The sequence below is a fragment of the Delphinapterus leucas genome, chromosome 20, assembly GCF_059928025.1.
Source record: "Delphinapterus leucas isolate spDelLeu-1000000601 "Yukka" chromosome 20, BTC_Dleu_Yukka2, whole genome shotgun sequence".
Lineage (NCBI taxonomy): Eukaryota > Metazoa > Chordata > Mammalia > Artiodactyla > Monodontidae > Delphinapterus > Delphinapterus leucas.
Window position 1 is genome coordinate 56,164,721 of NC_143148.1, and position 24,472 is coordinate 56,189,192.

General features: G+C 58.7%; 2 protein-coding genes across 4 annotated transcripts in view; both read left to right on the forward strand.

Moving 5' to 3' along the window:
- The first annotated feature begins 3,898 nt into the window (after positions 1-3,898).
- On the forward strand, positions 3,899-19,150 carry OSGIN1 (oxidative stress induced growth inhibitor 1). 3 transcript variants are annotated; one of them, XM_089903348.1, is made up of 7 exons: positions 3,899-7,342; positions 9,718-9,838; positions 11,561-11,665; positions 12,770-12,906; positions 14,023-14,214; positions 14,537-14,628; positions 17,181-19,150. In XM_089903348.1, the coding sequence occupies exons 3-7, from the start codon at positions 11,599-11,601 to the stop codon at positions 18,127-18,129; spliced, it is 1,437 nt and encodes a 478-aa protein (XP_089759474.1). In that variant the 5' UTR covers positions 3,899-7,342; positions 9,718-9,838; positions 11,561-11,598; the 3' UTR covers positions 18,130-19,150. The 3 variants fall into 3 exon arrangements, with proteins under 3 accessions (XP_089759474.1, XP_022438774.1, XP_022438776.1); XM_022583066.3 differs by having other exon boundaries at positions 3,899-9,838; XM_022583068.3 differs by lacking the exon at positions 9,718-9,838 and having other exon boundaries at positions 3,900-7,342.
- Positions 19,151-19,775: 625 nt separating this feature from the next.
- Positions 19,776-24,472, forward strand: part of NECAB2 (N-terminal EF-hand calcium binding protein 2) — a 35,019-nt gene continuing 30,322 nt past the window's right edge. Inside the window, exons 1-2 of the mRNA XM_022583069.3 lie at positions 19,776-19,991; positions 22,453-22,477. Of these exons, the coding sequence (XP_022438777.2) occupies positions 19,776-19,991; positions 22,453-22,477 (241 nt within the window). The remainder of the gene's footprint in view (positions 19,992-22,452; positions 22,478-24,472) is intronic.

Here is a 24,472-nt window from a genome sequence, read left to right on the forward strand (position 1 = left end):
TCTGCCCAGAGTGAAAATCTCTGGATGGTGGGAAGCACAGGTGGCGGTATCCACAGTTTGCTGAGAACCCACAACGTGCCAAGCAGCAAGCTACCCTGAGGGGCAGGTGTCCCTATTTTATAGACGAGGAGATGGAGGCTCAGAGAAGTGAAGTAACTTGCCCGAGGACACACAGCTAATAAGTTCCAGAGGCGCAACCCAGAGCTTCTGACGCCACAGACAGGACCCTTTTCACTCACCCCTCTGCCAAAGATAGAGCTGTGTCCACTAGTGGGAGGGTCTCTAATGGCGTACCACAGGGCTCTGTCTTCAAGCCACTGCAAAGTTGTCATCAAAGATTGAAATATACAGAAGGCACACCAATCTATATGCACGTGATATAAAGCCAAGCGGGGCCATTCGTGCTCAAAATCTTTTAAGAATCTGTCAGCAAAGTGTGAAAGCAACAAGATTCATTCACTCATTCATTTCGTATTTATTGAGCTACTACTGTGTCCGTCCCAGGCCCTGCATAAGGCATACATCAGTGAACAAAATGAAACAGAAAATCCTTGTCTCAAATTGCCTTTCCTTATGATTATTACTATTGATTATACAAAGATAGTGAAAATTCGAATTTTAAAGGTCCATCTACAGGAATTCCCTGGTGGTCCAGTGGTTACGACTCTGTGCTTCCATTGCAAGGGGCACGGCTTCTTTTTTTTTTTTCCTTGATTCCTTTCCACTTCCTGCCCTCAGGCCCACGTCGTCTGCTTCCCTTGTTTCTATCATAACGAGTTTCCACATTGCCTCCTGGCTCTGTGACTGGCATTACCATAGGCTGCCGAATGGTCCTCTCTGAGCACTGGCTCCCGCTGGCTGGACTGTGCTCAGTGGCCAGCATGGAAGTTGCTTAGTTCTTGCTATAAATATCAATGCTTGGTGCGTGTCTCCTTGTCTGTCGTGGCCGGTGTTTGTCTCTGCTTCCAGGTTTTCCCTCAGGATTGGAATTTAGGCTCAGGGGCTGGCTGTGCATAGAGAGAATGAGATGAAAAGCTGTGGGGGTCAACGTCGAGTCCTCCATCAAGTTCAAAAGTCAAAGTTGAGGAAACCAAATCTCGGTAAATGAGCAAGGTGACATCGAGGTCTGTCCCGTTGGTCGAGGCCCCACCAGGGTCACCAGCTGGCCCCTGCCATCCTGGTAGCCTGCCTCTTCCAAGGACGTGTTTCTCTTTTAGACCTCATGACTATTCCTGCAACAGCATAAAGACTGTGGTTTACAAAAAGATGGGCTGCCAGGATGGAAGGGAGTCCAATGTATTGGGCATCTCCACGGGCCAGGCGGTTCCTCGGCTCTATCTCAGCTCATCCCCCAGCAGCTGCAGGGACAGAGGCTCCCAGCCCTGCCGCACATGGAAATCACCAGTGGTATTCCCGTGTCTGGCCGCATCCCAGCCCCGTGATGTCAGAATCTCTGGGACTGGGGCATGGGTGTTAGTGTATCTTTAAACCCCCTCCACCAAGTGATTCTGACGTGCAGCAGGGATGAGAAGCACTGCTGTGCCATCTGCAGCTCACAGATAAGGAAACGGAAGCTCAGAGAGGTTAAGTCACTTGCCCAAAATCACACAGCTGAAAGTGATGGAGCCAGAACACTGGTTGGTCTGACTCCAAAGTCGAAGCCTTCTATACCCTGGGCTGGACCCCTGTCCACCCTGACTGTTGGGCAGACACATTCATTCTCCTGCCAGAACTTTCCTCCTGGTTTTTGAGGAAAAGAGGGGGCAATCAGGAAGCAGGGAATGTAGCTGAAGACCCCCAGCCTCAACCCTGTGCAGACACTCCTTCCCGGGGCCCTCCTTGGTTCTCTCCATGTGGGGGCAGGATGTGGGCTTCCCCACCTTTGACACTGTCTCCCCCGGGGGATCTATGGTGACTATCCAGGGCGTGAACCTGCCCTGCGTCCTGGCAGCTCACACCGATGTCCTGGGGCAGCAGGCACAGGCTCTGCCACCAGACAGACCCAACTCTGAATCCCCTCTCCCCACTTCATTGCCCCTGGCCTTGGGCAAGTCCCTCCGGGTTTCTTCATCTGTAAACGAAACTTGTCATTGAAAATATTTGCCCACCTCTGTGGGTTATCGGGAGAATCGATGGAATGCGGTGGATGACAAGGCGCTGTAACCGGCAAGGGCAAATATTAGCTCTCCTGTCATGCGCTGGCCGGGCCTGGCCTGGCCTAGTCATGCCAGGGTGCTGGGCCCAGCTCTGCCGCCTGCCGTGACACAGGGCTACATCTCCCATTCTCAGGGCCTCAGTTTCCTCATGGGAGGAGTGGGAGGATAGCAGCACCGAGCCTTCCTCACTGGACTGGTTAACAGATCAAATGCATCAATCCCCCAAACACCTTACAGAGTGAACACCTCACAGCGGGGGCGGCCGTGGAGATAGGGGGCCCTCCGGGAGAGTTCAGGGGCCTGTGCCTTTGTGTCTGAGACAGGAAGCAGGCTGTCTTCCTTCCTCAGTTCCTTCGTAGTCAGCCTTTGTCTTGCAGGCGCCCAGGCTCTGCAGTTGCAGCGCTGGGTTCAAGCCCCAATTCTGCCACCTACGCTGTGTGACCTCAGGCTCAATATTGGCGGCCTCTCTGAGCCTCAGCTATGTATAAAGAACCTTGTGTCCACAGTGCCCGGTGCTTGGAAGTGCCCGGCAAGTGGCAGAGCCATGGGAGCTGCCCCAAAGGAGAGGGATGAGGAGAGGCCAAGAACAGCCCCTTCGAACCATCCTAGGATTTCTTTTATTTTTTATTTTTGTTCTTATTTATTTATGGCTGTGTTGGGTCATCGTTGCTGCGCGTGGGCTTTGTCTTCTTGCGGTGAGCAGGGGCCACTCTTCATTGTGGTGCGCGGGCTTCTTATTGCAGTGGCTTGTCTTTGCTGTGGAGCATGGGCTGTAGGCGCGCGGGCTTCAGTAGTTGTAGCTCGTGAGCTCTAGAGCGCAGGCTCAGTAGTTGTGGCGCACAGGCTTAGTTGCTCCACAGCATGTGGGTTCTTCCCGGACCAGGGCTCAAACCCATGTCCACTGCATTGGCAGGTAGATTCTTAACCACTGCGCCCCCAGGGAAGTCCCCGTCCTGGGGTTTCTTAGGGAGGGAGGAGCGGTGGGCTTGGTGTGAGGGCTGTTTCAGGATCCCCGGGGAAGCACCCTGAGGCTACCCCTCCCCTCGCTTCCCCTGGTTCCCCAGCTCCCCAGCACCTGCAGGGGAGGTTGGGGGGAGCCTGGGGGGCAGGGGGCTGCACACCAAGCACAGGCTGCTGTGTGGGCTCCTCCCGTGAGCCAGGCCCCTGCCCTCAGCTGCACGGACCAGTGGTGGTTACCACCTTGCCAGCCCCGTGCTGGCGCTACAGGGCACGGAGGGGGAAAGTGAGGCTCAGAAGCAAGGTGCCCAGCTGCTTGCAATGGCCCAGGGTGACCAGCCATCCTGGTTCACCTGGAACTGAGGGGCTCCTGGGACGTGGCGGGGCTTTTGGTGCTAAACCCGGGAATGTCCCAGAACATCCCCGTTTGCACGAGCCGCTGGTGCAAGCGTCCCGCACAAGCCAAACGAGAGTCGTGTGTGTAACTGTGAGTTTTCCAAAAGCCTCGTTAAACAAGGAGGCGGGTGATGCTAATTTTAATAATCTATGTCACTTAACCCAAGATGTCCAAAATATTTTCACGATTTTCATCTCAACCTGGAATCCATATAAAAATTATTGAGCCATTTTGCCTTTTCTTTTTTAGTTGCTTTCTGTTTTTGCTAACCATTTGAAATCTAGCGTATATTTTACACTTATGGCTAGATTTGCCAGATGAAGTGCAGGCTGCCCAGGTAGCTTTGAATTTCAGATAAACAATGAAAAAAATTTTTTTAGCATAAGTTATCCCAAATATTGCATGGGACATACTCAAAGTTTATTTCTTGTCTATCTGAAATTCCGGAAGTTACCTGGGTGCCCATATATTTTTTTTTTTTTTTTTTTCTTGCGGTACGCGGGCCTCTCACTGTTGCGGCCTCTCCCGTTGCGGAGCACAGGCTCCAGACGCGCAGGCTCAGCGGCCATGGCTCACGGGCCCAGCCTCTCTGCGGCATGTGGGATCCTCCCGGACCGGGTCACGAACCCGTGTCCCCTGCATCGGCAGGCAGACTCTCAACCACTGCGCCACCAGGGAAGCCCTGGGTGCCCATATTTTTATTTGCTGCATCTGAGCCCTACTTTCAGCACATCAGAATGAGGAAGCTCACACTTCTGGCGCTTAATATTCTAAGTCATGGCCAAGAAGGGGTCGGGGCAGGTCTAAAGGAATCGGGGCACCCAGTGGAGTCCAAGAGAGCCAGTCCCCCAAGAGTCAACCTGCAAAGGCCCTTCTTTGCTCTTTCTCTGTGGCTCCTCTAACCTTTGCCCCTTTGTCTGCCTGTGACATTATCAGTCTTTGTCTTAGTCGAGCTTTCTAGAAGCAACTCAACACATTTGACTTCTGCTCATCTGCTGTCAGGTAAACAGGCGACAGGGAAGAAAGTCCATGTCCCGCCCACAATTCTCCCATATCAGCAAACTTTCCAAATCCGGAAAAGGGGTCAGGGCCAGTGGGGGCAGCGGGGCAGGTTGGGAGGAAAGATCGACCAGGCCCAGAGATGGGGGTGCCCGGAGCCCACTTCCTTCCCAGGCTCTCCCTCCGGACCCTGAGCCTCAGCCTCGCCCTGCCCCACCATGCTCCAGGTGGGAGTCTCTGACCCTGGAGTGTGTCTGTCTGCCTCTGTTTACACACCCACCAAAACCACCGGGAGGCTGCAGGCCAGAGCCCTGGGATGGAGAAGTGGAGACAGCAGGCAGGGCTGCTGGGGAAAGTTGCAGCCTGTGCCAGAGGGACAACCAGGGTCAGCTCTGCTCCTCGGCCGTCACGGCTCCTGGTGTGTGCAAACCCCAGACTAGGTCCTGGTGTGTGTGTGGTGAACACAAAGGTGTCAGGGAGTTTTGCTAACACAGCCCCGCTGGAACAGGGGCCCAGAGAGGTGGTGGGCCACCGGCCCAAGGTCACACAGCACATGTGCAGCAGAGCTAGAAGCCAGCCAGGGAGCTGAGGCCTGGAGCGATGGACTTCCTGCCGCCACCTGCATGTATGTCACACTGTGTCACATGACACCAAGGGCCCCTGCTGCCGAGGACCCCAGGAGGAAAGGACTATGAGTGTCATTTCTCCAGGGTAAACGGGGGCCCCGAGGGCGCAGTGCCTCACCCAAGCTCATCCTGCCCTTAGAGCTGAGCCCAGAAACCAGGTGTCACCCACCCCACCACGCACCGGATGCAGCCCTGCCTGGACCAGTCACGTGATTTTGGGGCCCGGTCCCCCAGGGTCTCTCTTCTCATCCCAGCTCCTCTCACTGCCCCCCAAACGCTTGTCACCAGCCCCTTCCTGTGGGGCACCCCTCTCTCCCTCTCCTCCCCCCTCAACCTCTCTCTCTCTCCTTTCTCCCCCTTCTCTTCCGGTCCCAGCAGCACTCTGCATCTTCAGAGCCATCCTTCACCCGGGCCCTATCCCCTGTCCCCAAAGGAGCCCAGCGGTCAGACCCGGTACCCCCCTCCTGGTCCCCCGCCACCCCTCTGTGCCTATTCCATCCTGTGCATATTCCACGGCAGGGCCCTTGTACCCTGTGGCCACCAGGGCCAGGACTAGGAGAGAGGTATCACCTCGAGCACAAAATGCAAGGGGCAGCAAAGCACTCCATAATCAAGGCACATAGTGTGTTCATGCAGTATTTTTTTTTTTTTTTTTTTTTTTTGCGGTACGCGAGCCTCTCACTGTTGTGGCCTCTCCCGTTGCGGAGCACAGGCTCCGGACGCGCAGGCTCAGCGGCCATGGCTCACGGGCTCAGCCGCTCCGCGGCACGTGGGATCCTCCCGGACCGGGGCACGAACCCGTGTCCCCTGCATCGGCAGGCGGACTCTCAACCACTGCGCCACCAGGGAAGCCCCATGCAGTATTTTTGAAAATCAAAAGTAACGCCTCAAATCCAGGATGAACAAAATATCAAAGTTTTAAATACAGGCAGCATGGGTATTCTGATTTTTCTTTTTGCATCAGGCTCCAGTACAGCTTGGCATGGCATGGTTACAGATCTTTGTTTGAAATTTTAACATCTTTGTTTATCTTGGATTTTTGGCATTAATTTTTATTTTTTTCAATTGCATCAAAATACTGTTTTCTTGATCACTGAGTGTTTTTGGCATCCCCTTAAATTTGGTATGCAAGGTGAGTGCCTCCTTGCTTAAGCCTGGTCCCAGCCCTAGTGGGGCCGCCCACAGGGTGGGGCAGGGCTGGCAGGGAAGTCCCCAGGCCAGTGCGGACGATGGGGGTGACAATCACATCCGTAATGAAATGACATCTAACATGCACTGAGGTCTCTGGGCCAAGCACTGTTCTCGAGCCCTCCCGTCCTTCCTTCTGGATCACCTACTATATGCTGAGCGCTCAGGATAGAGCAGACCGATACACTTCCCTGCCACTCAGAACCCACATCCCGGTTTGGGCAGAGAGATGATAAAAGAATAAAATACGTGAGAATCGGCAAAATGTGAGGCGCGCAGTGCTACAGGCTAAAGAGAAGAAATAACGAAGAAAAGAAGACATGAACCATGTTTTAGGCACGGTCACCAAGAATGACATCCCTGAAACGCCACGACCACCCAGGAGGGAGAGTTATTACTCAGCCCCATTCTCAGATGAGGAAACTGAAGCAGCCTGCCCAGGAAGTGACAGCTGGGTTCCCAGCCTGCCCCGGCTGGTGCCAGCGGGCTTTTTATTGTGGGGAGGGAGAGGGAGGGGAGAAGCGGGAAGACATCACGTAGAACCAGATGGAATGAGGGCACCAGGACTTCTTTCTCCACTTAAAGGGGCCGCCTTGACTGTACGTTGGGCAGGACTGTCTCCGCCTCCCTAATGGGAAAGGCCAGGTTGGCTCAGCCTGGCCACCACCGGGCCCCACCCCACCAGGGACAACCCCCCCTCCCCCGCCCCGGGTAGGGGCCCTTTAAGGCCGTCCCCCCCCACCCCCGGAGCTGGCAACGTGACCGCCTCCCTCAAGTGTGCAAATTCATTCATGCAGGGGCCCCTGCTGACTCACGCTTATGAAAGTGATTTTCCTGGCCCCGCCCACCGCCCGCCTCCTCCCAACTCGTGAAATACCCTCGCTTCCCGGCCTCTCATAGCCTCTTGGATCCCCACGGGGTAATGGGTGTCCTGCTCCCTCGGCCGGCACCGTAAGCCCTGGTTCTCCGAGTGCCTGACCAGGCCAGGCTCACGAGTGTCCTCGACCCCTGCCCGTCAGGTGAGTGGCCCAGGCGAGGCATGCGGGGGAGGTGGGAGAAGCTAGTCCCTCCCAGGCAGGGGTGGCCACGGGGCCCTGGAGCCACACAGGCTCCCCGGACCAGCATGATCGCCCCCACCCCAGGGTCCTCCCTCGCCCCTCCTGGCCATGCCCATCTCCAGGTGCCTGGCACCCTCAGCTGACAGCTGCCCTGCCCGCTTGGAGTACACTCCAGCCCATGTGATGCTGCTCTGGGCAGGAAAGAGAGGTGTGGCCAGCCCGGGCAGGCTGCCCGGCGCCCCGAGGCCACTGGGTCACAGAGGCAGGCTCGGTGCTGCCCTCCGGGACCACGCCTCTCCTGCTTGCAGGGGACAGAGGTCCCAGGCACCTGCCCTCGGCTCCCGCCGCAGGGTCCCGGGGACCTGGCTTCTCCCAGGAGGGTTGGGGTGCCCAGAATGAGGGGCCCCAGAGGGTCTGGGGAGCCTCGGAGCTCTTGGGGCTCCAGATGGGGGAGGCTCCAGGGGGAGGTGGTGCCACGGGGCTTTCGCTGGGGTTGAGGCGTCACCCTGGCGACTGGCAGCGCCTCCTCAGCGCCCAACCTTCCCCCCCACCCCCACCCCACCCCCGCCGGCACTTTCTTGGTGGCACTGTTGTCATGCTGTTTTCCCCAGAGAGCACTCACCCCGCCTCTGACAGGTATCAAGGGGCAGGATTAGGACTCAGGGGCGTGGTCTCCAACAGTCCTGGGAAAGACACCTGCTCCCTCCTGACCCCAGTTTTTCCCTCTGGGCAATGGGGATAAGAAAACCCACGGGGCAGGGGGGGTGGGGGGTTGTCATTAAAGTGAAATGAGCAAAAAGCCACCACAGGTACTCAGTAAATGTAGCCATACAGGTGCCCTGAGTCTTAGAGCAGTTTCAAGCTTTGATAACCCTAGACGTTCCAATGCTGCAAACTCCAAAGAAAGAAAGAGAAAATAATTGCACCTCGGAAGGTGCAGTTATTCCCAGTTCTTTTAGGCTTCTTTTCTCTTGTGAACTTGAATGAGTTTTCAATGTTAACTTTTTTCAGTGGACATTTGCCATCTCCAACCAGAGGAACTCCAACAAAACGTTCGCATTAAAAACTGACCGTTCCAACTCCACAAAACTAAAAAGCATAGCAGAAATGGGAAGTTAAACTTTCAAATGAAAGTTGGCTGCATGCGTTCTTCCGAGGTTTTGAGAGCTTTGTCTCAGGACTTGGGGCTGTATCGCTGCACAGGAAGTAACCTCTCAGGTCAGCCTCTGGGTGGTGACCTCATGTGTGTGGCATCCAGAAGCTTCTGGCAGCGAGCACTGGACTTGGAGTCCAAAAGCTCTGGTGGTAAATGGGGCCCCTTTGCCTCCGGGAAGCGTGAAAAGGGGGCAGTCAGTTCTGATTCCTCATCTGTAAACGGGGGCTTCTGCAAGTACCCTCCTTACTGGCTCTGGGAGGATTCAAAGGGACTGGGATCCTCAATCCTTTACTGAAGCTTCAGGTAAAGGACTTGGCCCGGGGTGGGCACTCCGTGGGCACGGGGAACAGGTTGACACCCATTGTGGGAGGCTATGGGGTGTCTAGGTGGTCTGAGCCCTCAGTGAACAAACTAGTTTCATGACCCACTGGCTCTGTGACCAGAGGGGCATGGCCTCACCTCCCTGAGCCTCAGTTTTCCGGTCTGTAAAGTGGGCTCCATGAGGATTAAAGGAGCCGATGCAGAAGGAGCATCTTGCAAGGACATCACCTGCGTCCCGTTGCTGCTATTCCTGGGGACTGTGAGGACGTGCAGTGCAGGGCCCTGGGGCTGTTTGAAGGAACCAGGAGGAAGAGTTCTGGGAAGCACAGCCCTCCTCCCCAGGGCCACCAGGCACACCCAGCGGCCGGTGGTTAGTGAGAAACTGTGCCCTCCCAGCTGCGAGCATTGGCCACCTGGCCTCCCTCCCCCGACACCAGCGCTGGGACAGAGCAGCAGGGTGGGCAGGGATGGGTACGCGTGCTACACTCAGCCGGGTAGGAGGGGCCTCTGTCACACACTGTCACACTGTCACTCCAGCTCGGGGGGCACAGAGAAGACTCTGGAACAGGCCATCCCGGGCTCAAACCCAGCTCGGCCTGCGCGAGCTGGGGCAAACTCCTCGCAAACCGTACGGGGCTGTGAGAAGCTCGCTGGGCCTCAGTTTCCCCGTCTGTAACACGAGAGTGATTGCAAGAGTCCTTATAACAACGCAGTTAAATACGGATTAAGTTAGTTAATGCGCATGAAGTGTTTCGAGCATGCCTGTCACCTGGCTGACTCCATGGAAGTACGGAAATGTTGGTCATTCTGTGTCGTTGTTGGCAGTGGCAGTGGTGTCACCCCAGAATCCTCTTCCCAGGCAGACAGCCTGGGCCCCTGCAGGGAACCAGGCGTGGAGAGAGCCACGTGGTCCCTGATGGGGAACACGGGGCTCACCAAGACGGGACGAGGAGGCTGTCCCAGCCCAGGCCCCAGCTGAGGTGAGGAAGGCCATTCTCAGGGGACCTGAGGGCACTGGGGAGGGAGTCCTTAAATGTCACATCCCCCTGTGTGACACTGGAGACACCCTTCACCCTCTGAGCTTCCCTTTCCTCACCTGCCAGATGGCGGTGACGCCGCCCACCTCTCAGGGTGCCCGAGAGTCCCAGATGCTACGGCTCAGGTGGGAGCTCCTCCCCTCGCAAACTGCGAAGTGCTGTGCGAAGGTCCATTGTTGTTGCTGTGGGAGTGACACCCAGGCCCTCCCAGCAGCCTGCCTGGGCGGTTGTCCCTCGCCCCTCTGCTCGGGACCTGCCTGCCCAGCGGCGGACACTGCTGTTGCTGTCATTGTGCACACATCAGAGGTCGTACGCTGGCCTCGGCTGCGTTTCACCAGCCTGTTCAAGGTTTTCAAAAAGTGTGAATTAGTTGCCCACTTTTCCAAATCAGAGAACTCACATTAAAAACCCAGATTTCAGCCTTTTCTGGAAGAATCCTGAAGGCCAGCGATGCCGGGCCCCCATCCCTGGCTGCTCTGGGTGGTCTGGGCCCTGTGCCCTCCATTCACCCTTTTACTTGCTACCAGCCCCACGTCTCCCTGGGGACAGGCCAAGCGGCGTGCACGGTGCATTCAGGCAAAGCCTCGGCACCATTAGCCCTGGATTTAAAAGTCGGCTGCGTGATACTGAGCAACTTGTGCGACTTCTCCGAGCCCCAGTTTACCCATCTGTAAGTGGGATAATAGCACCGACAGTGCTTTCTGCATAGGGTCAGTGAGAGGAGGACATGAGAAAAAACATGTCAAATACCTGGGACATAGAAAGTGCTAAGTGTCTGCCTGCTCCTCACATGCTCGTGTGCATGTTGCCCTGTGGTGGTCAGGACAGCAGGGCTGCTGGACAGTGGGTGAGGCCAGGGCCCCCGTTAGCTCGTCTAGGAGGATGTGGAGAAGGTGGGTCTGGACTCTCCTCAGGCACCTGCAGCCCTAAGAACGGGGTTTGGGTCTCGCTGAGTGATTTGGGCTTGTGGCCAGCAGGGGGCGCTGGTGCTCCAGAGACAAGCAGGTTTGCATGCATTTCTCCCCAAACCAAGGGGCTCAGGCTTCCGTGGTTTCTGCATGTCCACCTGTTCTAGCCCAGCCTCTGGAGGAGACAGTGAGCTCTGGTCTCTTCCCGGTGGCCCGTTTTCTCGAGGCAGTTGCTTCACGTACAGTACCTGTGTCCGCCACCCCCACCCCCGCCTCCAACAACCCCATGGGGTAGAGACGATTATTATTCCCATTTTACAGATGAGGAAACTGAGACCCAGAGAGGTCGCCAGTTCAGAAGTGCCTCTCCAGGGCCAAGTCCACTGAAGACCCGCGGGCCGGATTGTGGGGTGAGGGCTGTGGCAGTCACAGGAGTGCTGGGCAGGGCTTGCCCACAGTTGGGCAGAGGGGGGCCTCATGGAAGCTGAATAAGCTTCGAGGACAGTTACTGCCCCTGATGAGATGGGGAGTGTGGAGTGAGGCTCAGAGAGAGGAGGTGACCGGGCTGGGGGAGATAGCCCTGCATAACTGGACCTGTTTAGAGTATAGCAGGTATGAGAGGGGAGTGTCATCCTGATAAGACTCAGGGAGGACCTTGGACTTGATCCTGAGGGCCACAGGAGGTCACCCTGCAGCTGGCAAGTGAGTGCATGACACCCCGGCTCACCGAGGGGCCCCTCCTCCCCTGTGCCCCCAGGTTGCTGCCAGCCCCAAGCCCCCCCGAGAGCCCCAGCCATGAGCAACGGATGGAAGGACCACCTTGGTGCCAGCAGCTCAAAGCCCCTCCCGGTCGTCGTCATCGGTGAGTGCCGCCCAGGGTGGGGGAGGGGCCGCCCTGAGCCCCAAGGGTTAGAGGTCAGGAGCGGGCAGGCCCCGGAGCGGTCACTCTGTGCCCAGTGCTGTGCTCAGCAATTTATAAAACATCATCTGAGTAGCCCTCCCAAGAACCCTCGAGGCAAGAGCAGGGTGCTCTGCAGGGCTTGCGCAGTAGGGGCGGGGCAGGGCGTCGGGGGACTGGTTCTGTGCCTGTGCCCGTCCTGTGCTTTCCCTGTGCCTGTGTGACGGGGACGCAGCCGAAGCATGTGGTCCTGCCGTCAGGTCTGAACAAATGGGGGACGGAGGGCCCCTCCCTCCGGGCAAACACCAGGTCGAACCACATGAAATGGCCATTTTCGTAAGTTAAAAACAGTTGCGCGTCGGCCATTTCATAGGGTTTGTCTGAACAGCTAGCTGTCTACGTGTGAGTTAAGACTGGGAACAGCACAACGTAAGACAGGAAAGACAGAGAAGAACAGGAGTGATGTCATGAGGTTAAGTGCCCCAAAAGTGCCTCTGATAAGCAGTGTGGTTCATCCAGACCTGGGGGCAGGCGGCCCCACAGGTGGCTTAGCGCCCACCCTGAGCACCCTTGGCCCCCGAGCTCACCCCCAGAGCACGTAGCCATCTGTGCTGTAATATTTTACACATCCCTCTGACCAACCTGACCCCACTGTCAGCTCTCAGTAATCTCAGGATCTCAGTCATGCCGCTGTGTGACCACAAGCAAGTCAGTTAACCTCTCTGTGCCCCAGCTTCCTCAAGTAGAAAAGGAGGAAAAGTAGCACGTGTCTGGCTCAGTGCGCTCAGGGCTGTGCAGGGGCCTGGTACTGCAGCAGCGGATGTCAGTTTCTTATTATTTTGTTGTTATTAAAATCACTTGACACACAGTAAGCACTCAGTAACTGTCAGCGGTTATTTACACAACTTTGTTGTTGCTCAAGCGGTGTAGTGCTAATAAATGTTCCATTTTTATTTTTATGCCTGAAGAGCAAATCAATGAACGAGACAAATGGAGCCCAAAGCCCTCGGTGGCGGTGGTCTCTCGTGCTCAAAAGCGCTGCCCTCTGACCCCGCCCTCTCTCCCCAGGCAATGGTCCCTCGGGCATCTGCCTGTCCTACCTGCTCTCGGGTTACAACCCCTACGTGAAGCCGGATGCCATCCACCCACACCCCGTGCTGCAGAGGAAGCTCACCGAGGCGCCGGGGGTCTCCATCGTGGACCAGGTGGGCTTGAGCTCCGGGTGGGAGGGACACCCCCACTGCGGGGAAACTCTCCCAGGCACAAATCAAAAGGATGCATTTACGAGACATAAGACCAAACGTGCGAGAGCTCACAAAATCAGCCACAGAAACTGGGGAAGAGGAATCACAGCTGTCTTTGAAGACTTACAAATCCCACACCAGCTTGTCTCAGCTCCCCTAGACCAGTGCTTCTAAACCCAGGGATGATTTCCGCCCCCACCCCCCGGGACACTTGGCCACCTGGAGACAGTGTCGGTTGTCACGACCAGTGTGGTGACGCCACAGGCATAGAGGGTCGAGGCCAGGGATGCTGTTAAACATCCTACGATGCACAGGACGGGCCCCACCACAAAGGATTATCCAGCCCAAAGGCCAGTTGTGCCACAGCTGAGAACCCCTGCCCTAGATTATTGCAGGTCCACCAGCCCCTGCTCAGGAGGGCTCACCAACCTCCCCTCCACGCCCCTCGCCTTCCAGGAGGCCACTCAGTGTCTGCCCCCCACTTCAGGCAGCATCCATCCTCCTGGGCCCCTCCCAGCGTCAAGCTGGTGGGTGAGGAAGTAAGTTGGCATTGGGTCTAGATAGGCATTTTCCAGACTGCCTTCTACAGCAGGGGTTGCCCCCGCGGGGGACCCCCCCCACCCCGCCCAACCTGGGCCACACAGCAGGAGGTGAGCAGCAGGCAAGTGAAGAGAAGCTTCATCTGCCTCTCCCCATCGCTCCCCGTCGCTCACATGACCGCCTAAACCATCCCCCTCCGCCCCACCCTCGTCTGTGGAAAAATTCTCTTCCACGAAACCAGTCCCTGGTGCCAAAAATATTGGGGACCACTGTTGTACAGGACAGCCGTCCCTCGGTATAATATGCAGAGAAAAATGTCCCTGCTTCAGTAAATCTGAGAGACACTGGGTTTGGCAAAATTAAACGGGTAAGTGACAGCTGCAGGACTTGTCAGAGACTTTAATTTGCTGATGTGCACTATCTCCTTTTGAGAGGCAGCATTTCCCAAGCTTATCTGACACCCTGATACTAGGGTGGAAAGGCAGGACCAGGTGGCCTTCCTCCAGTGGGCCCTCTGACTTGTGTCCCCCTGCCCAGGACCTGGATTACCTGTCCGAAGGCCTTGAAGGCCGGTGCCAAAGCCCTGTGGCCCTGCTGTTTGATGCCCTCCTGCGCCCAGACACAGACTTTGGGGGCAACGTGGAGTCTGTCCTCACCTGGAAGCACCAGAAGGAGCGAGCCATCCCCCACCTGGTCCTGGGCCGGAACCTGCCAGGGGGCGCCTGGCATGTGAGTGGGGCCCAGAAGGGGTGAGGGGACTTGAGCCAAATCTACATGAAGTCTGGGGGAGGGGGAGGGGAGGGGGAGGGGAGGGGAGGAGGAGGGGAGGGGAGGGGGAGGGTCCCTCCCTCCTCCCTCCTCCCTCCTCCCTCCTCCCTCCTCCCTCCTCCCTCCTCCCTCCTCCCTCCTCCTCCCTAACTCGGGTTAGGACGCTTCCATTGCCCACCTTTCCCTATTCACCTCCCCCTCCCCCCACCCCTCAGCCTGCCGTCCAGCCCTCAGTGGATTGGGGGCCAGCAGAAGCCTGGACTTTGGTCTCCTTTCCTCCCAGTCCATTGAAGGCTCCATGGTGACCCTGAGCCAAGGCGATTGGATGGGGCTCCCGGACCTGCAGGTCAAGGACTGGATGTGCAGGAAGCGAAGGTGAGGCTGCCCTGGAAAGCCCCAGATGGGCAGGGAAGACCTGGGCCCGACCCGACATTGAACTGGGAGCCAAAGGGCTTCGGGGCTCATCTAGCCCGCCCTTCCTCTTACTCCAGCGGGGGAAGCTGAGGTTCGGCTGGGGAAAGGACTTGCCCAGGACCACACGGGGAGTGAAGAGCAGAGCTGCGGTCACCTAGGACTCCCTGTCCAGTGCGCCTGCTGCACGACCTCGACCTGGCCTCCTTGTAGCATCCCAGGCTCTAAGGAGAGGGTGACAGCTGGCCCCTGCCCCCCACGCCCTGCCCCGGAGCCTCCAGCCCAGGCTCCCAGCCCTCTGGCCTCCCACGATTCTGAGCCTGGCCTGGAACAGTCTCTTTTTGTCTAGGTCAGCTAATAGGATGCACTTTTTTAAAAAAATATTTCTGCATTAGAAACATAACCATACTATAGAAAACTGAAAACTGAGAAAAGGAAAACAACTGATGCCTACCTGGCACCGCCGCATCTCGGGGGGTTCTCTTCCCATCCGGTTTCCTGCTCCATAAAGACCACACTGCACACTTCTCTCCACCCCAGAGAGACAGCAGAATCACTGAATAGATAAATTCCAGCCCCTGCTCGCCCTCGTACGCTTCCGCCGCCCTCGGGGCTGTGACAGGGGGCCTGTTGTCCCCACCGAGGAGGCGGTCGGCCTCTCTGGCAGCTCCGTTTCCACCCCTCTGGGGCTCACTGTCCCTTGGACACAAAGACTTTTTGTCCCTGAAAATTTGATAGGAAGACATCCAGGCTGGTGTAGTGATGTGTTAACAGACAGATGGGAACGTAAATTTAACTTGTGGACACGCCCTTTTCTATCGGACTCTTAAAATGTAACATTATGTCATGAGGATTTCACATGGCCATTACACAGTGTTTGCAACCATCCTTTCACATGGCCACTTATACTCCCAAGAGACGGTGAGCATCTTCACTGAGTAATTCCTCCATACCCAGCCTTGTGCTTAGTTAGATGTTGGAGCCAAAAGCCACAACAGATGCACTCCCGTCCTCATGGTGCTGCCACGGTTCCTAAACCACTTCCCAGTCATGGAGCTTTCATTCTTTCCAGTGTGCCACTATTATAAAGAGCCCCGGATGCAACATCCTCTCAGGACAGTCCTTTGAAACAATTTTTACTAAAATAGAGGAGGGGAAATGACCAGCCCACAGGCATGGATTCCAGACTTCCAGTTTCAGGAGCAGACTAACAGTTGGGTTGGTTGGAGCAGCCTTAGGGGATGTGCTCTGAGCTCACGCTGCAATCAGGAGTTGTATTGAAGGCCTGTCAAAGAGGATTCCCTTCAAGTGAGTTAATCCGTAACAAAGTGTCCACAAGTCAGGAAAAGTAACTCACCTAAGGTCACCCAGGTAGCTACAGGGAGGAGCTGAGATGATGTCAAAGTCTGTGCGTCGGGCTTCCCTGGTGGTGCAATGGTTGAGAGTCTGCCTGCCGATGCAGGGGACGTGGGTTCGTGCCCCGGTCCGGGAGGATCCCACGTGCCGCGGAGCGGCTGGGCCCGTGAGCCATGGCCGCTGAGCCTGCGCGTCCGGAGCCTGTGCTCCGCAACGGGAGAGGCCACAGCAGTGAGAGGCCCGCGTACCGCAAAAAAAAAAAAAAAATGTCTGTGCGTCACCCACTGGCAACGCTGGCCCTAGTCATGGCCCCAGAAAGGATTGCAATAATAGCAATAGAAATAACAACAACAACAGTAGTAATATCATAATAAGAATAGTCTCTGCTGCCACTGTGTGGGCTAAGGACTATGCTAAGTGCTTTACATGGGCTATGCTTTAACCAGCTTACTTACTGAAATACAGGGACATACAGAGAGCTACACAGTTCATATGCCTACAGGTGGGTGAAATTTCTCAAAGTGGAGACACCTGCGCTTCAGCCACCCAGACTCAACAAACAGATCCCCCCCTATCCCCAGCAGCCCCCTCAGACCCCGCCCGGTCACCACCCACTTCCTAAGAGGTAGCCACTCGCTTGACCTCTAACTCTGTAGATTAGTTTTGTCTGTTTCTGAACTTTATAAAAATGGAATCCTACCACATTTATGTAAAATATTATTTAGTTATTTGAGGAAATAGTGGCCGACCTCATGTCACTTACTACCTGTCATGTTCTACTCTAAATTCTTCATTCGTATTATCTAAGCCTCTCAACAATGGCAGGGAACGGGTGCTGTCACCACGGTCATCCTCATTTTGCAAAGGAGGAGCCCAGGCAGAGGGTTCCAGGCCCAGAGCTCACTGGTGGCAGAGCCAGGATTTGAACCCAGGCTGTCTGGCACCGGAGGCCACACTCTGAACCCCACCCTAATGAGGCACCCTTATCAGCTCCATTTTACAGAAGAGGAGACTGAGGCTCCGAGAGGTTAAACCACTTAACCAAGTCCTACACGTCTGGGTGGTGCAGCCACCGTCCAGCTCCAGGGCCTGACTCCAGCCTGTCCACCTCCCCCGCAGTCCGCTCTGTGACACTCACCCTCCCTCGTCCTTCCCCGCAGAGGTCTTCGCAACAGCCGGGCCACGGCCGGGGACATCGCCCACTACTATAGGGACTACGTGATCAAGAAGGGCCTGAGCCATAATTTTGTGTCTGGCGCCGTGGTCACGGCCGTGGAGTGGGGGACACCCGAGCCCAGCAGCCCCGGCGCCCGGGACCCCAGCCCCCTCTTCCAGGTGAACGGCTTCGTGACCACCGCGGACCAGAGCCAGCAGCCCTTCTCCCTATGCGCCCGCAACGTGGTCTTGGCCACTGGCACGTCTGACAGCCCAGCCCGGCTGGGCATCCCCGGGGAGGCCCTGCCCTTCGTCCATCGTGATCTGTCGGCCCTGGAGGCAGCCACGCGGGCAGGCACCGTGTCCCCGTCCTCGGACCCCGTCCTCATCATCGGGGCGGGACTGTCGGCGGCCGACGCGGTCCTCTATGCCCGCCACTACAACATCCCTGTGATCCACGCCTTCCGCCGGTCCGTGGACGACCCCGGCCTGGTGTTCAACCAGCTGCCCAAGATGCTGTACCCGGAGTACCACAAGGTGCACCAGATGATGCGGGAGCAGTCCATCCTGTCGCCCAGCCCCTACGAGGGCTACCGAAGCCTCCCCGAGCACCAGCTGCTGCTCCTCAGGGAGGACCGCCAGGCTGTGTTCCGGGACCCCCGGGGCCTCCAGAAGGTCTTCGGCATCGCCCTGGTGCTGGCCCTCATTGGCTCCCACCCTGATCTGTCCTTCCTCCCGGGCGCAGGCGCTGACCTCGCCACGGACCCCAACCAGCCACTGAGCGCCAAGAGGAACCCCATTGACGTGGACCCCTTCACTTACCAGAGCATCCACCGGGAGGGCCTGTACGCCGTGGGGCCACTGGCCGGGGACAACTTTGTGAGGTTTGTGCAGGGCGGGGCCCTGGCTGTGGCCAGCTCCCTGCTGAGGAAGGAGGCCAGGAAGCCGCCCTAGCACCTGGCCTGGCATCCTTGCACCCAGGCCCTAAAGAGGAGGGGAGAGCACCACGGCCCTGCTGGACGCAGAGCCCATCCCAAGATGCCCCAGTGATGGAAGGGGGCCTCTCCTGGCAGGAGACAGGAGCGGCCATGAGCCCATGCAACGGCCCTCTCAGATAAAGAGTGAGAAACCCAGGCTGCCAGGACTCAGACCAGGGTGGAAAGAGTGACCACAGGACAGGGGAGGCCCAGAGCTGTAACTGGGGATGAGAGCTGCCGGTGTGAGCTGGGGTCACCGGGGCCAGCTGAGCACCGAGCCAGGAGGAACCCAGGCCCTGCTCTTCCCAGAACCGGGTCCCAAATAAAACCAGCGCCTGCCTGCACTCCTGTGTCTGAGGACTCTGTGCTTGGGGAGGGGGCCAGGTGCCCAGGACCTGCTCTGGGAGCTGGGGAGTGGGGGCGGGGGGAGAAGCACAGGGCCTGGTGGGAGAACGTCCTTGGGCTGGGGGGTTGGGAGTCAATGGATGGTGCCCCAAGAGGAAGGGCAGCTGAGTGGGAGCAGAGGAGACAGCAGCTGTGTTTGAGGAATGGGTGCTGGGGAGGCTTTCCTGCTCTGCCCACCTCTCCAGTCTAGTCCCACCCTCTCCCACTCTCCCTCCAGCCACACTGTCTCCTTTCAGTCGGTCCTTCATGGTCCCCACGCTTGCACCTGCCACAGGGCCTTTGCACAGGATAGTCTCTAGCAGAGGGCACTTTCCCCTCCTCTCTTTAACTCCTCTTCCTTCCACTCTCAGAGCATAAGGATCATTTCCTGTAGGAAGCCTCTTCTGACACATACCCCTCCATGGCCTAAAGGCAAATTCCCCTCTCATGGCCCAAGGTGCCACCTCTTCATAACAGTTCAGTTTTAATTGTTCATTTATCCGTGGAATCATTCCAGTATCTGGCTCCGCGCACTTGGATGTAAGCTCAAGGAGGCCAAGGAACTCGTCTGTTTTCCCTGTCCTTGGAACCCAGTGCCAGCACCAGGCCTAGCACCTAGCAGGTGCTCGTTTAATTCTTTGGGTCGGTGGGTGGATGGATGCGGGGAGTGAGGGGAAGAGGGTGTTCCGGAGTGAAGACTGGTTCTGGGCGTTGTTCAACAGGCGGGTGAGGGCTCACCGGGCGTGCACCTGGAGGAAGGGAAGAGTGAGTGCCAGCGGAGTGGTGGGGGAGACCCCCCGTGCGTGGGCGCTGATAGCCGGAGCCGGCAGAGGGCGCTCCGGGCTCGCCGGACACCGCGCTCCGGCCCCTGCGGCGGTGCCAAGGCGGGGCGGGGCAGCTTCCGAAGGGGGGGCAGCCCCCAGGGACGCACCCCCGCAGCCAGACCCCCCAGGACCCCGCGCCTGTTGGGTAGCGTCCAGCCGCCGCGCCCGGCCGCGGGGGGTGGGGGCTGTGGCCACGGGGCACGTGGCTCGGGGTCCGGGCGGTGCGGCCCCTCCCCCACTCCCGTCCCCGAGCGCCGGCCAGTCCCCGCGCGGCCGCGGCCGCGGGGGCAGAGGGAGGGAGGGCAGGAGGGCGGGGCGCACGGGCGGCGCCGGGGAGGGGGTCGCGCGGGGGCGGTCCGCGGGCCGGGCGGGGGTCGGCGGGCTTCCGGGCGGTGGCGGCGGCGGGCGCGGTGCGATGTGCGAGCGGGCGGCGCGCCTGTGCAGGGCCGGCGCGCACAGGCTGCTCCGGGAGCCGCCGCCGCAGGGCCGGGCGCTGGGCGGGCTGCTGCGCTGGGTGGGCGCCAGGATGGGCGAGCCCCGGGCGCCGCTGGCCCCCGCAGACCCCGCAGCGGACCCCGGCCCCAGCCCGGGCCCCGCCTCGCCGCGCGGGGGCACCGCGGTCATCCTGGACGTGAGTACGCGCCGGCCGGGACCCCGAGCCCCCTCCTCCGTCCCCGCCGGGACCTGCGAGGCCCCCTTCTCCCTGGGTAGGGACCCCCCTGCCCCTCCCCCTCGGCGGCCCGGAGCAGGACCCGCACCGGCCCCTCCGCGTCCCAGAGCGCGGCCCCCTGCCCTTCTACCCCCCGGCGGGTCTCCATGCGAATCCTGTCTCGTCCCTGGACCGGGACGACCCCTTCCTCCCCGTCCCCTCCCTCCACTTCTGGGGATCTACACGTTCTCAGAGCCGGGAGCCTGGAGCCCCTCGACCCGGCCACCGCCCCCCTACTTTTGTTCTGGCCAAACCCTCATCTTTTTCCCGTGCCGCCACTTCATCCTTTACCCCCATCCCTTGCCGGGACGGGAGCCTCTGGCCGCTTCCGGCCCCCTCCTCCTCTCCATCCCGATTCCTGCCCCAGTCGTTACTTTTCTAAGACCACCTCCTCGCAACACACACACACACACACACACGCACACGCACACACACACGCACACAGGCACACACGCACAACCCCTAGGTCCGGGGCCACCTTTCTTGTCCTGGCTGTAGACCCTAAGCCCTTGTATTCTCTACCCTAAATACCCTTCCCCCCAGGCACCACCTCTTTAAAAGTGAGGCCCCCTCCGCACCTCTGTCTTCCCGTCTCCTGTCAGCAGAGGCGGAGCCATCCCCTGTCCTCCCTGAGCCTGGACCCCTCTGGGGACCCCTATCCACTCTGAGCCCCGTCATTCCCTTCCCCACCCTCCCTCCCTCACCTCACCCCCATCCATCCCCTCCGGGGCCCCACCTCGCCCTCCCACCCACTCCCCACCGTAGGAGGGAGACTCTACAGGATGGATGTCCCCGGTAGAGTGCTGGGGGGAGGTGGAGGGAGCTTTGTCCCCCAAGGGACAGCATGGCAGTGGGGTGTGCCTGTCCCAGTGAGGGTGTCCTGTGTGGTGGGTGACCGCGGGCAGGGGTGCCTCTCTTGTGCATTGTGGGTTTCTGGGAGGTGTGTGTGTGTGTGTGTGTGTGTGTCACACATCGTTGTGAGTGGGGGGAGCGTGGATTTCCGCTCTCCCCTAACTCCTGGAGTCCATAGCTGGCTCTGGACGGAAAGGGCTGGGCAGGGAAGGGGGATCTGTGCTGTGAGTGCCTGTGGCTCAGTGCCCCCCGAAACAGGCTCACACACAGCCCGACACGCACTTGCACAGCTGAACCCTCTCAAAGCCCCAGCAGCGTTCACAGCTGAGAGTCCTGGGCCACCCTTGCAGGGAAGACCTGTCCAGACCTCTCCTGGTTCTCACAGGACTGGAGGTGGGCTCTGGAGTCCTTGCATGCTGGCCATGAGCTGGCTCTGAGCCTCCATTTCCTCACCTGTGAAATGGGCTGATGAGCAGGCATGGGGGCCACATCACATGGTCGTGTCGCCACTTGTTTAACGCTCAGGCCGGCACGGGCACCTGAAGGTGGGACCCCCGCCTCCGGGAACCTTGCGGAGCAGGCGTGTGGGGTGCTCAGGCTGGGGTTTTGATAACTGCTCCCTTCTCTGCCTCAGCCACAGTGGCTACTGCCCCGTGCCGAGGACTCAGGGTTCAGCTAAAGGAAGGGGAGATGTTTGAGAAGCCTTCCTGAGCTGCTGCTTTGGTTTGTCACAGCCCCAGGTGCTTGCTGATGGATGCCTGCCCCGTTGTTTGGAGGGAGGGGCCTAGGGGGCTCTGTCCTTGAAGGTGTGATGGTCACCCAGGGGGGCCCTGCCTTTCCTCCTCCTTCCATCAGCAAGTCTTACTAGGTCCCAAAAACACCAGGAGGAGGAGTCATCTGGTTTCAGCTGAGGCTGGAGGGGATGGGGTTCCCCCCTCCCCACCCTTCCCTCGGCAGCCGGCAGCGGAACCTTGCATCTGCACCAGATTTCTGAGCTGCTGGCAGCCTGCTTCTACCCACTCCCCCACCCCCCAAATAATCCAGTTCTGCCCTGGCTGATCTAGTCATCAGGCCTCGAGGTTCCCTTAGCAGACACCTCTGTTCAGACTTAACCCAGCCTCCCTGGAGGAAACCAGGCTCCCAAGGGGTCCTGGAGGGGGGATGTATAAGGCCAGTGGCTGCATCCATGGGACAGGAATTCTGAGTGTGCGACTTGAGCGTCCAACAGGGCGTGCAGCCCATAGACCCACAGCTCTGGAAGCACACACGCAAGCACGTGATGGGTGTGAGCGTGTGTCAGCGTGGCCGTGGGCAGGCTGCCGGCACAGGAGGGAGAGTGGGCAGCTGCTTCCGCGCAGGCGGCGGGAGGACCTCTGCCTGAAACGCCCTCCCGCCCCTGGATCCCAGCCAGGGTGTCTTCCCCGGGGAGGGAGAAGGGGGCCCAGCTTCCCCAGACCACCTGGGGTTGGGGACGGTGGTCAGAAGCCCGCCCCTTCCGGGCCAGCGCTGATTCGACCTCTCTTCTCTGCAGGTATTCCGCCGTGCGGACAAAAATGGTGAGTTTCCCTCCCAGGCTGTCCCCTGAATGAGGACCTGACTCTTTCTGGTTGGGAGCGCAGGACTCTGAATCCTGCCTCTGCTCTGTTCCTCAGTTTCCCCATCTTACCATGGCACTCCCCGTAGTTCCTGCTTAGTAGGGGAGCCGTGCGGATTCAGAGAGCAGGTGCTGGTGATGCTGTGATGCCTTGCCCGTGGTAAATCCTTGATGTTCTTGAATCTCATGCAGTTGGGCTGCACCAGAGCAACCCAGGCAGGGGCCCAGGAAGCCCCCAGCCTCACTGCAGGCCCTTCCTGGGCCCTGGCACACCTGCTCCTCAGAGCCACCTGATACAGTCGGTGCGGTTGCCCCCATTCTGTCAACTCCGTAGTGGCCCAGGGAGGTTCTGTGACTTGCCCGGGGTCACCCAGCTGCATGAAGACAGTCGAAGCTCTGCTGCGGACCCCAGCAGATTTCCCCACTTCACGCGGCTTCCCGAACAAAGTGAGCACATTGTCGTGAATTCAGGGCCAGTGAATTCAGGACACTCCACTTCTCCTGACTTGCCGGAGATGTTCCACCCTGGACCTTTCTGGAAGGCAGAGGCCAGAAGCTAACAAGGTTTACTAAGGCCCACCTGAGCCTCACAGTGGCCACAGAGAGCATTTGTATAAATACCATAGTCGTTATTCTTGGGCCGGAAGCAACTCTCTGTGGACTTTAACCAAGGCACAGCCCCTCTCCAGGCCTCAGTTTTGCCATCTGTAAAGTGGGGTGATAACACGTAACCTGCCTGCTTCCGTGGGCTGTTGGGGAAGTGCAGGGAGGAGATGGGTGGTGAACTTTTCAAAAGAGAAGCAGGCAGTGCTCAGTGTTGATTTATTCATCCATCGAGAAAATACTCATGAAGTATCAAGGCCCGTGCTGGGGAAGGAGTGGGGAACAGATGGCCCATCGCTTGCCCACACCCCCCCCCAGGGCCTTCAGGTCCCAGGCCCTCTCGTGCGTGGGCTGGAGGTCAAGATGGCAGCACTCTCCCGGGCCCCAGCACCCCTCCCTCCTGACCCTGGGAGTTACCGTTGAGCTATCCCCGCACTGTGTTGTGGGGTAGAGCATGAGACCTTGGGGAACAGCCCTGGGTTGGAAGCTAGTACCCAGGGGTCTCCCTCTCTCACCCACCGTCCCTGGGTGTGACGGTGGCCCCTCCCAGGCCTCTTGGGATACAGGACTGTCAGATGGAGCAATTCCCTACGGAGCACGGAGAAAGAGAGGGACGCGGTGGGGGGACTTGAGTGGCGCTCGAGAAATCGTCGTGGCATCGCGGCCTGAACAGTGTCAGACTAGAGAAGGGGGTTTGTGCAGACGGCCTGGGATCATCACCGTGTGTTGGCCACGCCCCTCAGCAGATGACGAGGATTTTCCAGGGAGGGATTTGGGCTTGTCCCTGTCGTGGGCCCGGCCCACAGTAGGTCCTCAGTAAATGGCTGCTGGCTTACAGGTGACGGACTTATTCACCGCTGGGAGTGCGGTGTGTGTGTCCCTGGGATGCAGCCGTGTGGGTCTGGCTGTGCGTCAGCATTCATGCTTTTGAGAGTGTTGTGTGCGCGTGAGGGTTGAATGGCCGTTCCCTGACTGTTGCTGTACATACCAAGGGTGTGTGTGTGTCTGTGTGGGTGGGCGGGTGGTGCCCTGGTCTCCCTTCAGGCACAGATGGGGTTTCATCCTCGTTGCTCATCCCCCGCCCCCCTGCATCCCGGCCCATCAGAGGCCGTGTTTCCGCCCCCTGAGCACAGCTGCGGGGACCCTCGACTTTGCTCCCGCGGTCCCCACAGAGGCTGAGCCCAAGCCCACTCCTGCCCCTGGGGCCTTCGTCTTCCCGGCCAGCACCAGTGGCCGTGGGGGGTTGTCACCAGGGTTAATGGGGTGTGTGATTCTGGTTCCCAGGAAGCTTCCCGGGCCTGTGAGAAGGAGGTAGGGCCCCCGCTTTGCTGCAGGGGCTGCCAGGGCTCAGCCG